We start from the raw sequence: 12,733 nt of genomic DNA on the forward strand, positions 1-12,733 counted from the left end.
ATCCGTTCAAGCAACTTGCAAAGAACGTTGGTGAGGCTAATGGGACGGTAGCTGTCCACCTCCAAAGGGTTCTTCCCCGGTTTCAGAATGGGGACAACAAGACTTTCCCGCCATTGCGACGGAAACTCACCCTCGACCCAAATGCGGTTGTAAAGATCGAGGAGGTGTCGCTGGTAGTCCACTGAAAGGTGTTTCAGCATCTGAGAGTGGATGCTATCTGGCCCAGGAGCGGTATCAGGACAAGCGGCAAGGGCACTTCGAAATTCCCACTCACTGAATGGAACATTGTACAATTCAGGATAGTGAGAGCGAAAAGAAAGACTCCGACGTTCTATCCGCTCCTTAATGGAGCGGAAGCCCAAGGGGTAGTTGGCAGAAGCGGAATTCATAGCAAAGTGCTCTGCCAAGCGGTTTGCAATGACGTCGGAGTCAGTACAAACTGCTCCATTCAGTGAGAGCGCTGGGACACTGACAGGGGTCCGATAGCCATAGAGGCGGCCAATCTTGGCCCAGACCTGCGATGGAGTGACATTGAGGCCAATGGTGGACACATACCGCTCCCAGCACTCCTGCTTGCGTTGGCGGATAATGCAGCGGGCTCGCGCATGCAGCCGTTTGAAGGCGATACGGTGGTCGATTGAGGGATGTCGCTTGTGACGCTGGAGCACCCGCCGGCGAGCTTTAATTGCTTCAGCAATCTCAGGCGACCACCATGGCACAGTCCGCCGCTGAAGGGACCCAGAAGAACGGGCAAAGGCAGATTCGGCAGCAGTAACGATGCCGGTCCTGTCCGATTGAACCACTGCATCAATGGCATCGTTAGAGAGAGGCTCAATAGCGGCAGTGGAGGAGAAGAAGTCCCAGTCAGCCTTATTCAGAGCCCATCTGCTAGGGCGCCCAGAAGACTGACGCTGTGGCAGTGACAGAAAGATTGGAATGTGGTCACTACCACACAGGTCGTCATGCACTCTCCATTGGACAGACGGTAAGAGGCTAGGGCTACAGATGGAAAGGTCAATGGCGGAGTATGTGCCATGTGCCACACTGAAGTGTGTGAAGGCACCATCATTTAAGATCGAGTTGCGCCAATAAATGCTCAACGATGGCGCCTCGACCTGTTGCCACTGACTCACCCCACAGATGGTTATGGGCGTTAAAGTTGCCCAGTAACAGGAAAGGTGGAGGCAATTGAGCTATCAGAGCAGCCAGGACATGCTGCGCGACATCAGCATCCGGTGGAAGGTAAAGACTGCAGACGGTAACAGCCTGTGGCGTCCACACCCGAACAGCGACAGCCTCTAAAGGTGTGTGGAGAGGTACAGACTCACTGTGAAGAGAGTTCAGGACATAGATGCAGACGCCACCAGACACCCTTTCATAAGCTGCCCAGTTCTTATAATAACCCCGATAGCCACGGAGGGCAGGGGTTCGCATTGCCGGAAACCAAGTTTCCTGCAGAGCAATGCAGAGGAAAGGGTGAAGGCTGATAAGTTGGCGGAGCTCAGCTACATGGTGGAAGCAACCGCTGCAGTTCCACTGGAGGATGGTGTTGTCCATGGCTGAGAAAGGCTTGACGGGACTGGGAAGGGAGATTACGCCGCTGGGTCACCTGCTGCCTCCGATTTTGCACTTGTGATAGTGCTTTCCACGGCATCTGATGGACCGGCGAGATCGAGGTCCTCAGCGGATGCCAGAATCTCCACCGCATCCTCAGACGCAGAGCTGGAAGGTTGCGGTGGGATGGCTGCCACCACGAGTTCCTTGGGCTGAGAGTTCTTCTTGGGTTTCTCGCGCCGTTCCTTGGGTCGCACCGGCTGGGAGGGCTTCACCAATTCAGTCTCTGGGATGGAGGAGGATCGTGAAGCCCTACGACCAGCTGATTGTGGGCACTTACGCCATTGTCGGCCGTCAGGCTTCTCGCTGGCGAAAACCTAAGAAGGGAGGGACCCAAGGGACCCCTTGCGAGCGTGAGAATCCGAAGAAGTTGGACACTTCTCCGGCTTAGAAGCGGGGACGGACATACCCGATGGGTGGGATGGTGTTGCTCCTGAGGTAGGTGGTGCAGGAGCAACCCGGTGGGTAGAGCCCCCCACTGGCGAGGGGGCAGGAGGAGTTTTACTACTCTTCGATCCGGCCACAATTGGAGAAACAGACGGGGCTAGCACAGGTGTTGTAGCAGCAGCGTAGGAAGATGTCATTCTCACAGGATGGAGTTGGTCGTATTTCCTCTTGGCCTCAGTATAGGTTAGTCGGTCCAGGGTCTTGTATTCCATGATTTTACGCTCTTTCTGGAAAATTCGGTAGTCTGGCGAGCAAGGTGAATGGTGCTCCCCGCAGTTGACACAGATGGGAGGCGGGGCACATGGAGTATTGGGATATGATGGGCGTCCGCAATCTCGACATGTGAGGCTGGAAGTGCAGCGAGAAGACATATGGCCGAACTTCCAGCACTTAAAGCACCGCATCGGGGGAGGGATATAGGGCTTAACGTCACATCGGTAGACCATCACCTTGACTTTTTCTGGTAATGTATCATCTTCGAAGGCCAAGATGAAGGCACTGGTAGCAATCTGATTTTCCTTCGGACCCCGATGAACGCGCCGGACGAAATGTACACCTCGGCGCTCTAAATTGGCGTGCAGCTCTTCATCAGACTGCAAAAGAAGATCCCTATGGTAAATAACTCCCTGGACCATATTTAAACTCTTATTGGGTGTGATCGTAACGGCAACATCCCCCAACTTGTCACAAGCGAGTAACCGTCGTAACTGGGCAGAGGATGCCGTTTGTATCAGGACTGACCCAGAGCGCATTTTTGACAAGCCCTCCACCTCCCCAAACTTGTCCTCTAAATGCTCGACAAAGAACTGAGGCTTTGTGGAGAGAAAAGACTCCCCATCAACCCTCGTACCAACTAAGAAGCGGGGCGAAGAACTGCTACTGCCATCCTGAGACTTACGTTCCTCCCACGGTGTGGCCAGAGAGGGGAACGTTTTCGGATCGTACTTCTGAGCGTTAAACTGAGCCCGAGAATGCTTAGAGACCGCTGGCGGCTGGCCACCAGCGAGAGACGATGTACCACGCTTCATTGCGGGTCATCCGCCCTGATGCCACCTACTCCGACCAAGGGACCTCCCCACGGGCGCCACCCAGCCACGGCAAGAGCCACCTGGCAGGATGGCCGTCGCCGGGAGTCTCGATACCCCAGGAGGATAGGCATCTACTCCTTGGCATACGTGGGGAGTTAAAGGCGCAGGCATCAGTAGAGCGATCCCTGTGTTGTCAGGGGGCTACAACCAACAGGTTACATGGCGGCCCCACCACAACGGACTGGCTACCGTGCTTGATGTTAGGTAACATGTGGTCCATGGTCGCCGTCGGTGCAAAAAGAGGCACTGCACAGTGCACGGTGTTATCTGCACGCAGAAAAAGAGTCATGCCCAAGAGATGGAGAGCGGACAGGACTGCAGTTCAACGGTGTATAAGCTGGCGAAAGGTCTGATCGCAATATGGAACAATGCACCAAATAAGGCGCCCTTCCCCAATCGGCTCGCTCTTCGGAAAATTTTGAGAGATGGAGGTCAAACCCAACAGGGGACCATCATACAAGGCCGAAAAGTTTGAGACTCCTTTTAGTCGCCTCTTACGACAGGCAGGAATACCGCGGGCCTATTCTAACCCCCGAACACGCAGGGGGGAGAGACAAAATTGGATCAGATGTTCAGACTCAATGAAACTTCAGAACGAAGTATGGAAGAGATCCACCATCGCACTCTTCAATCCATGCATGGCACAAAAAAATCATGGAGACAGGGACAGTGTTGGACAAAGGGAGGAGCGGGCGACCAATAATATCCAAGGAAAACATTGATCATGTTTTAAATGTCTTCACTTTTTCACCTACAAAGTCCATCTGCACTGCTGCCAGACAGTTGCAACTATCAAGTTCAACTGCGCATAAGGTCCTCCACAAGAACTTACGGGTTTACGCTTACAAAGTGCAACTGTTACAGACACTTGAGTCAAATGACAAGCCCAAAATGGACACAGTTTGCACTCAACATGCTGGAACGCCTTTCAGTGACGAAGCAACTCTTCATGTTTCTGGGACATTAAACAGACACAATGTGAGAATCTGGTGATCTGAATACCCCCATGAGACTAGGGAGCTTCACTGGGATAGTGTAAAAGTGAATGTGTGGTGTGGAATCATGTGCAACCGAATAATTGGTCCATTTTTCTTCAGCGAGTCAACAATTACTGCAGATGTTTACCTCAAACCTCTGACCGAATATGTAGCACCCCAACTGATTGACTTACAACCAACTATCATTTTCCAGCAAGATGGTGCGCAACCACATTGGGAACTACATGCTCATTGGTTCCTCAATGAAACATTTCCACGCAGATGGATTGGGAGGGATGGGCCACCGTGTTTGCCAAATATAACTTCCTTGGACTTTTTTTATAGGGGTATGTAAAAGATATCATTTATCAAATGTAGATATGGGACATTGCTGACTTGAAGCAAAGGATTCGTAATGCCATGCCATAATTGATGATGCTATGCTACAGAGAACATGGCAAGAAATCGAGTACTGTCTTGATGTGCTTCAAGCAACTAAAGACGCACATGTAGAGGTCTATTAAAGACTGTCAAAAAAACTTTTATAAACACTGATTACAATAAAGGAAATGTTGTTAAAATACTTCAAAACTGCTGCTGTAATAAAATTTTGAAGTTGTAAAGGGACTTTATGGACACCCTGTACATTACTGTCAAAAGTCAGATAATTACTGGATGAATTTGTATTTCAACAAGTAATAACCATTCTATTTATAATCTTGTCATTTACTAACAGAAGGCCTCTATTTATGTAGTTTCATTAAATCTTTGTGAACATCAGTAAATGCTGCATGATCTTTGTTTCTTCATAAGTACAAAAGGTAATTCTGTCTTCAGGGAAGAATTCACTGTCCTATTTGTCTGGCACTTTAGGTTGGTTGAGACCTAAGTTTAATGGTACAGGTAGTAGTAGTTCTTCCATTAGCAGAATGGTGAGCACTGATACTTACCTCTCTATAGCTGAAATTTGCTTCACGATATGGTGACCAGTGTCTGGAGGCAGCTCATGTTAGATGTCAAGGTGTTGGTAAGATATAGTGGATAACATCAAATTTGTCATGACAACACGGTTGTATATAGGGATGTTGAAACGCCAGGAAATTGTTACAAAATGTGGGAAGACCAGCAGAGGAGCGATACTTGGAGCAGGGACTGCAAGCTGACACTTAAGGTAAACAAATTTTAAGTATTTGTAAGTAGGTACAAAGCTCTATTACTACTTAATGATACTGTTAACAATCAACTCCAGAAAACGTCACCCAAAAAAGAGAGAGAGAGAATAAGTTTAAGTATGAGGAACAACGCACAAAACAAGTTACAGAAATAGCAACTACCAGAATGAGTTTCTCTGGAAGAATCTTAAGTAAATGTAATTCAGGTTATACATTTCTATGTCAAATAAATATACGTAATGCATATTCAGAAAAATAGAAGGATTAAATGAAACCATTCATCATAAACTGAAGCACTGAGCAACGGTCCAGTACACAAATAGCATTGAAATTATTGCTAAGCTTTCAGACAATGTGCCTTGAAGTTAACAGCTGAAATAAGAATGTCCACACACACACACACACACACACACACACACACACTGCTACACTGTCCCAGATATTGTCATGCATCCCAAGGGCTGAGAGTTTACATTGGAGGAGTGAGTGTTGAAATAAGGAGGAAAGATGGGTTGAGGAGAAATAAGGTATTGACTGGGAGGAAATGAGATGTCAATGTGCCACTGGTCAATATATCTGACAAAATCCTTCACATCAGTCAGGCTGCAGTTTCACGACAGTATGTCCAGCTGGAGTGTGTGTGTGTGTGTGTGTGTGTGTGCGCGCGCGCGCGCGCGTGCGGAGGGGAATGGCATGGACATGCTGTGTGCAAGTGGGAGTGGCAGGTAGTACAGAAATTTCCAATAGAATTCTAAGGTGTGACATTATGACACCTAACTGGGTGCAGAAAGTTTGAATTCACAGTGTCACCTGGGCTGTAATATGGCCAAACCGCTGTAGTGGGTCACGGCTACTCTCAGCTACAGAAGACGCTACGGCGGGTGGTGGTGCAGTACACAGGCTGTGGCAGGCGTGTGCTAGTTGTGCGAGGCACTGCAGGAACTCTCCGCGCAACCGCGTGTAGTCAGTTGCAAACTGCAGTGAGTGCGCAGGTGTGCTTGCAGCCTGTTTTACACACAAAATACAAACTCTTAACTTAAGTTTTTGCATATGTCTTTTCAAATTTGAAACACAAATTAACTGAAGGTATGGTAGTCAGGTGGTTTCAGCCTTATCTTAATAGCAGGAAGCAGAAGGTATTTATACATTTTCACATAACAAGAAACAAGATAGCAAGCAATAAAATACTGTCAGTTGGGGAGTTTCTCAAAGATCCATATTATTTCTGTTTCTTTTTTTGATTTACATTAATGACTTGCCTTCAATTGTAAAATATAACTCTACATTTTTTTATTATTTTTATTTTTTTATGATACAAGGAAGCTGTTGCTTGTTTGAAACAGGAACTGAATATATTATGCTCTGGAGAAAAATAACTTTTGGTTTACAGCTAGTATGTTGACACGTAAGGGCAAAAAAACATATGGCATACAATTTCTTACACACAATTCTTTGCACTGATATTTACCATGCACACATTTATGGCCTCCCACAAAAGCTAAATGCTGCCACCTACAAAATCAGAAACTGTCCACACTTAGCACCAATGACATGCTTAAACTCATTTACTTCACATTGTTTCTCGAATAATATTTTGGGGCTACACATTTCATGAACTTACCATATTTTCAGTCCACAAGCCGAAAGCTTTGTTTGGCAGTCTTTTTGTTATGCCTATCCATGACACAACATCTCCACTATATGGTGAGTAGCAACTATCCTTTTCATAACATTGTCATGTATTTAAGTGTTCGGCGTGATGGTGAAAGGAATACTTTTTTTCTCTACAAAATATTAGATCAAGAACCGATGCAAGTATTTTCTAGTTTCCCTAATCCATGTGCACAAAACACTGTGAGCAGAGGGTAGGATGGTTATAGGGCCACATAGCAATTTCCACGCAAAACGAATAAATCTAAGGACAACAAAACATCTCTCTTATTTCTCTTATTTAAATGTTCAGTTTATTTAAACTGAGTTTGCCCTTTTTGTGAATTATAAGCAATGGTCACAATATGGAGAGAAGTGGTTATTAGCAGAAATAAAAAAAGATGAAAACCAGAACAGTGAGAACACAACTGAAGCAAAATCTGTCAAGTTTTGTAATAAGACTTTTTATCAGTTCTAGGTTTGTATGATAATTGATTAATATTCACACTAATAGCAACATTCAGAACAAAGCCAATATTTAAGAAATGACATTTTTCCCCATCATTGCTAAATTCACAAATATTGGTATAATGTAAAACTGTTTGTTACTGTCAGTTACAAATTTTGTGGATATTACTCACTTTGAGAGCTGCGGTAGCTTTACAGCAGTGAGTGACAGCTGTCTCAATCCTTTGCACAGTACCAGGCAACTGCCCACCCTGCAGAGCGGTCTCACCACGGCACAGTGCCTCCAAAGATACAAGCCAGAAGTGCAGTTGCTCTGATGCCACATTTTCCTGGAGGCGACCAAAGATGTTGGCTGCTACAGCATGGTGACCATATCTGTGTAACATTAGACTGCCTGTTACAAATGATTGTTAAACTTTAAATATAAATACTGCTTTGCCTGATAATCAAAGTTAAATATGTCTGTTTTCCATTGGAGTAAAACCAGAAAATAACAATATAAAATTGCCACATGCACATACAGGGTGAGCCCAAACTCTACTGACAATCTTTGAAAGAATAATTTGGTATATCCGCCCGGAGTTTTAGTGCATGTAAAGCTTCATCCTCGATGGCTTCCTTTACAATAATTCATCTAGTTTGTAACATCAGTTACCTTTCTGACTTTTTATAATTTTGTTCTTATTACTGAAGCCATAGTAACAGTGATGCAACATTGGCACATAAAACAATGTAATACCGCCTTACGTTTTTTTCCATCATAACTGGTAAAAGAGGATTGTTTTATCAGTAGAATTACATAAAATTACTTTCTTCAAATATTTATGAGCTTGGGACACCGCCTGCATAAAATACAAAAATAGAAAAAAAAAAAAAACATTGTGCACAATGTACATGTTCTTGTAAAATTATACATCTACATAACGACATGCCAGTGTGCATGAATTAGTTAATATCTAACTGTTTTCTCTTTTTACTATACCAACATGTAAAATAACCATTGCAAAGATGATCTCTGGATGAATAAATTTATAGTATATCAGCTACTCATACATTTGTTCATTCAAATTTTACGTTCCATTACCCTGTCAAGTAGGATGACCTTCAGGGATGTGGAATGAATCAAGGTATATGCTATCAAAACACAAGCAAATCATAAGAAAACTTAATTTTATTTATATGTATTAACAATTAACTGTGGCCATATCATTTAACACTATTCATGCTTATGCAAGCTAAATTTAATCAATTGGAAAGAAGGCATTTACTTTTAAAAAGTTGCATGTTCCTCAGTTAAATTAAGTATGTGATGTTTTAGCTTGATATTTACTGGATTACATTACTATTTTGCAAAGAAAATAGTTATCTGTAAATATATAGTCATGTTTGCAATACATTAGAGCTTCTCATACAAATTTACAAGACCCGTCTAGTTGGCAAAATGCATTAGCAAGCTGCATCCGGAATTCAGCTAGCATGCTGGGCCCAGACTGAATCCATGTGGGGCATTAATTCCAAGGGCCGGTTTGCCAACCAGCCTGGATGTGGATTTTACGTGGTTTCCCACATCTGACTCAGGTGAATATTAGGCTGGTATCAAAGCCCCTCCTCAGTTATAAGATTCACAAACATTTCAAATAACATGCTCTTACTTTCACATGGATAACACTACACATGAACAGACGAGGCACACAATTTCCCAGGTGGATATGGTGTGGCGGTTGGTGACAGAATCTGAATCCACTCCCTCCAGGACTAACATTGCCAAATCCAGATTAACACACCGATCCTATGAAGATATAGAATGAGGCAAGAGGAGGTGGGGGATACAGCTTTACGGTGAGCACTGCTACTTGCCATGTTGGCAATTTTTAAATTTTCCTTGCCTTATGTTAAATGTGAGCTTGTTGAATATGTTTGCACCAGAGAACATGAATGTCGACAAGGAGGCAAACTCTACATGGAAACTGGTGAGTTTAGTCTTGTCCGAAGGGCTGAGTGAACTCCTCTTATTTTTTATCTTCCCCAAATCTGTCCCTCTTTCCTTCTGAGGAAAGAAGTAATAGTTCCAAAGGCTAGGATAATTCTATATGTTGTTTTGCATACTACCAATTTCACCTCAGCAGTCTGTCTCATAATTTTATGATTCTTATGTCTGTTGTTTGTTCATGCAGTGCCTGCATCTATATTTTTGTTGTTTATTATTCAGTGCAATATTTGCTGTTGCCGAGGAAGTAGAAAAATTTGGTGGCCAACGATTTCAACATAACCCAATTTCTGGAAGCACAGTATAATTAGGATCACAATTTTTGTATGTTTCTCATTTAATGCTGTTCCAAGTTGCTTTTGCCTTATTGTTTGAACTTTTAATTTTTTGAGTATAGTGCATATATATCACGTTTTTTGATAGCAAACCAGAGGATTTTACAATGCTGGTGGCTATGGAGTTCCAACTCTTGACAATGGCTTGTCCTTTGATTAAGAAATGCTTTCTCTTTGTAACACAAGATACAATAATCCCTTGTTTATTTCAGAGTCAAACCTGTCTACTTAGTAATATATTCCCCACACCAAGGTCAAGCTACCATTTATAATTCTGTGATACAATACTTTGATTCCGTTACACAGTACTTTCCTCCTATGATCTTTAGCTAATTAGTCAATATTTTTTATTGTTAACATTTGATCATTATAGTCATATAAAAAATTGACTAATGGTTTTATGTCTACATCCGTGAAGGTTGTTGGGTCTAACAACAATTGTAATTTCATTCTAACGAGCTGCATGGTCACCAATGGTATCTGTTCTTTCGGGAATGTCCAAAAGAACAGATACCATCTTAGTATATGCCCGAACTCTTACGGGAATTGGCAACGCGCCACGAGTAATGAGTATAATGGGCGGGGGCATTACGAATGTAGTGCGGGACAATAAGATGAGAATGTGGGGGTTTCGCGGGAGGCGTGCCAGAGATAAATCCCTGCAGTCGCGTTATCCTCTGTGTCCTCGGTGGCTCAGATGGATAGAGCGTCTACCATGTAAGGAGGTGATCCCGGGTTCGAGTCCCAGTCAGGGCACACATTTTCATCTGTCCCCGCTGACGTATGTCAACGTCTGTAAGCAGCTAAGGGTGTTCATTTCACTGTAAAAACAAACTGTAAGGTTGTTGCACTGTGCTTTTCAATCTTTTAAGGGAATTTTACTGTGGCAAATAATAAATAGATCAACATCAACAACTCTACATGTCTCCAGGAACAATAATCTTATTAAAATTGTCCCTAGATGCTTTTTGAATTCTCCGGTATATTCTACTGGTGACCTCTGAACTGTCTGTACCACAACCTTGTATGTTTCCTGAACCACTACAAGTACTACAAGAGCTGTTCAACACAATTACCATTAAACTGAAGGGCTTGGGATTTTACGCAATTTTTGCATACCTAGCCAGGTCCCTCCCCTTTCTTCTTATTGCTTCAACAGAAGTATGATACATCAAGATGAATTCATGCAGCTTCCGTGATTTCCATAAGATCCCCAACTGTCACAACAAATCAATTAAAATACAATCCATCCTTTCATTATCCTGTATGTATATGAGAAGTCCATCCTTTTTATTAACTAGGCTTTAGATGTTCTGATGGAAGACACTACATGCACTTTCTTTAACAATAATGGCTTTGTACTAGCTGCTGTATTTTGTTTTGCTAATAGCTGTTTCAACTGTAATTAAATTTATTCTTCAACTCTTGTCTTTTGGATGAATATATCCTAAAAAGACTCAGGGAATAAACAACAAATCACTAATACAGGATGCGTACTGCTTTCATTGGATTGGATGCCTCTGGAAATGTGGGAGCTGCCTCTTACCTGAAGTATTTGGATACAAAACATGCCGTGTATGTACAACCAAGTGAGGAGCTGTGTATCATTCACAATCATATGTGAACATCCTTCTCCCCTGAATAAATTTTCAAGCTCTAATTAATGTGTTACACGTAAGGGTTAGTTGTAAGGTTATCATACCACTCAAAGTATGACACAATCTTCACATTAGTATAAGGAATACTCTCAAAAGTGCACCTGATACTCTGAACTGTATAATTAATCTCCAACCATTATCCAATGATTTGCTTTACCCTATATCATTTCCCATACCATCTAAACCAATCACTGAGTCCTCCACTTGTCTTAATAATTCACATTATTTGGCAATCACTTCCCACATCTTAAATCCTGTACTGTTAGATTGTTCCTGAACTTCTTGCATTGGCTGAATGCACACACGCACGCGCACACTCTTTCTTTGACTCTTACTAACTACCCAGATGAAAAGTGTGTACCCTTAGTTAGTGATCACCATCCCATACAATTTACACATGAAATATAAGGACAAATTTGACAGACATTAATGTCAAGGACAACACAAATTGAATGCATGGGAAGTGGGAACAAAAACTCTGGAGGCATCACTAACCTGGCGGCAGATCGAGCTATCCTGTAATTTGCCCACAGATCAGCTTTCTCTGAAACTGCCTCAACTGCTTTTCGTATCTCAAGTGGCCACTCATATGTTAACATTGTCTGGAATATTAGTGTGCAAAGCATTACCTGTGAACAATACAGTAACCTGGTTACAGTGGAAAAGTTATAATGCTGTTCTTCCATAGTAGATAGATATAAAAAGCTATGATAAAAAGAGGCAAAATGAAATATTATAAAAGTTAACTAAGAGTGACATAACAGCATGACATTTTTTAAACATACTACATGAATAATCGCTGTTCCAAGGACCAAAAGGGTACCTAAGTAACATCTAAAAACAGCTGAATAAACAACAAGGAAGCAACCTGCAACAAGAAACACACCTAGCACACACCACAGAGAGAAACACCTTTATCTCATATTATGATATTTTAATACAGATTTTTTTTATCTAAAAGCTCGGCATCTGGTACTAAACTTCACATTGTTAGTAGTCCAACTGTCATTCCATCAGCATCTCTACCATAGTTTATTTCAATGAGAAAACTTTGTCTTGTAGGTATTTCTTTAATTTGTGATATCTGTTTAATTTTTTTATTTAAGTGTGGGCACAGAATAATTTACAGTGTTGTAGACAACAAACTAGAGGGGAAGCAAAATAAATTAATCAGCACACAAAGTTTCACATTTAGAAATAAGTCTCAATATGGTGACATAAAAGCAAGAGTGCGAGTACATTTAACGTTCTCTCCCTCACTTTTAGCTCATGAAATTACCCTGTTGGACAATGCAGCCACAGTAAATAAATTATTTACCTGAGAGAGAGAGAGAGAG

The 12,733-nt window shown here is 42.7% G+C and overlaps 1 protein-coding gene across 1 annotated transcript in view; it reads right to left on the bottom strand.

The window, feature by feature from the left end:
* The window catches only part of LOC126266594 (integrator complex subunit 7), a 156,878-nt gene that overhangs the window by 55,468 nt on the left and 88,677 nt on the right, over window positions 1-12,733 (bottom strand). The window contains 3 exon segments of the mRNA XM_049970909.1: window positions 6,109-6,303; window positions 7,590-7,791; window positions 11,892-12,025. Coding sequence (XP_049826866.1) covers window positions 6,109-6,303; window positions 7,590-7,791; window positions 11,892-12,025 — 531 coding nt within the window.

This window comes from Schistocerca gregaria, chromosome 4 (genome assembly GCF_023897955.1).
Source record: "Schistocerca gregaria isolate iqSchGreg1 chromosome 4, iqSchGreg1.2, whole genome shotgun sequence".
In the NCBI taxonomy this organism is placed as follows: domain Eukaryota; kingdom Metazoa; phylum Arthropoda; class Insecta; order Orthoptera; family Acrididae; genus Schistocerca; species Schistocerca gregaria.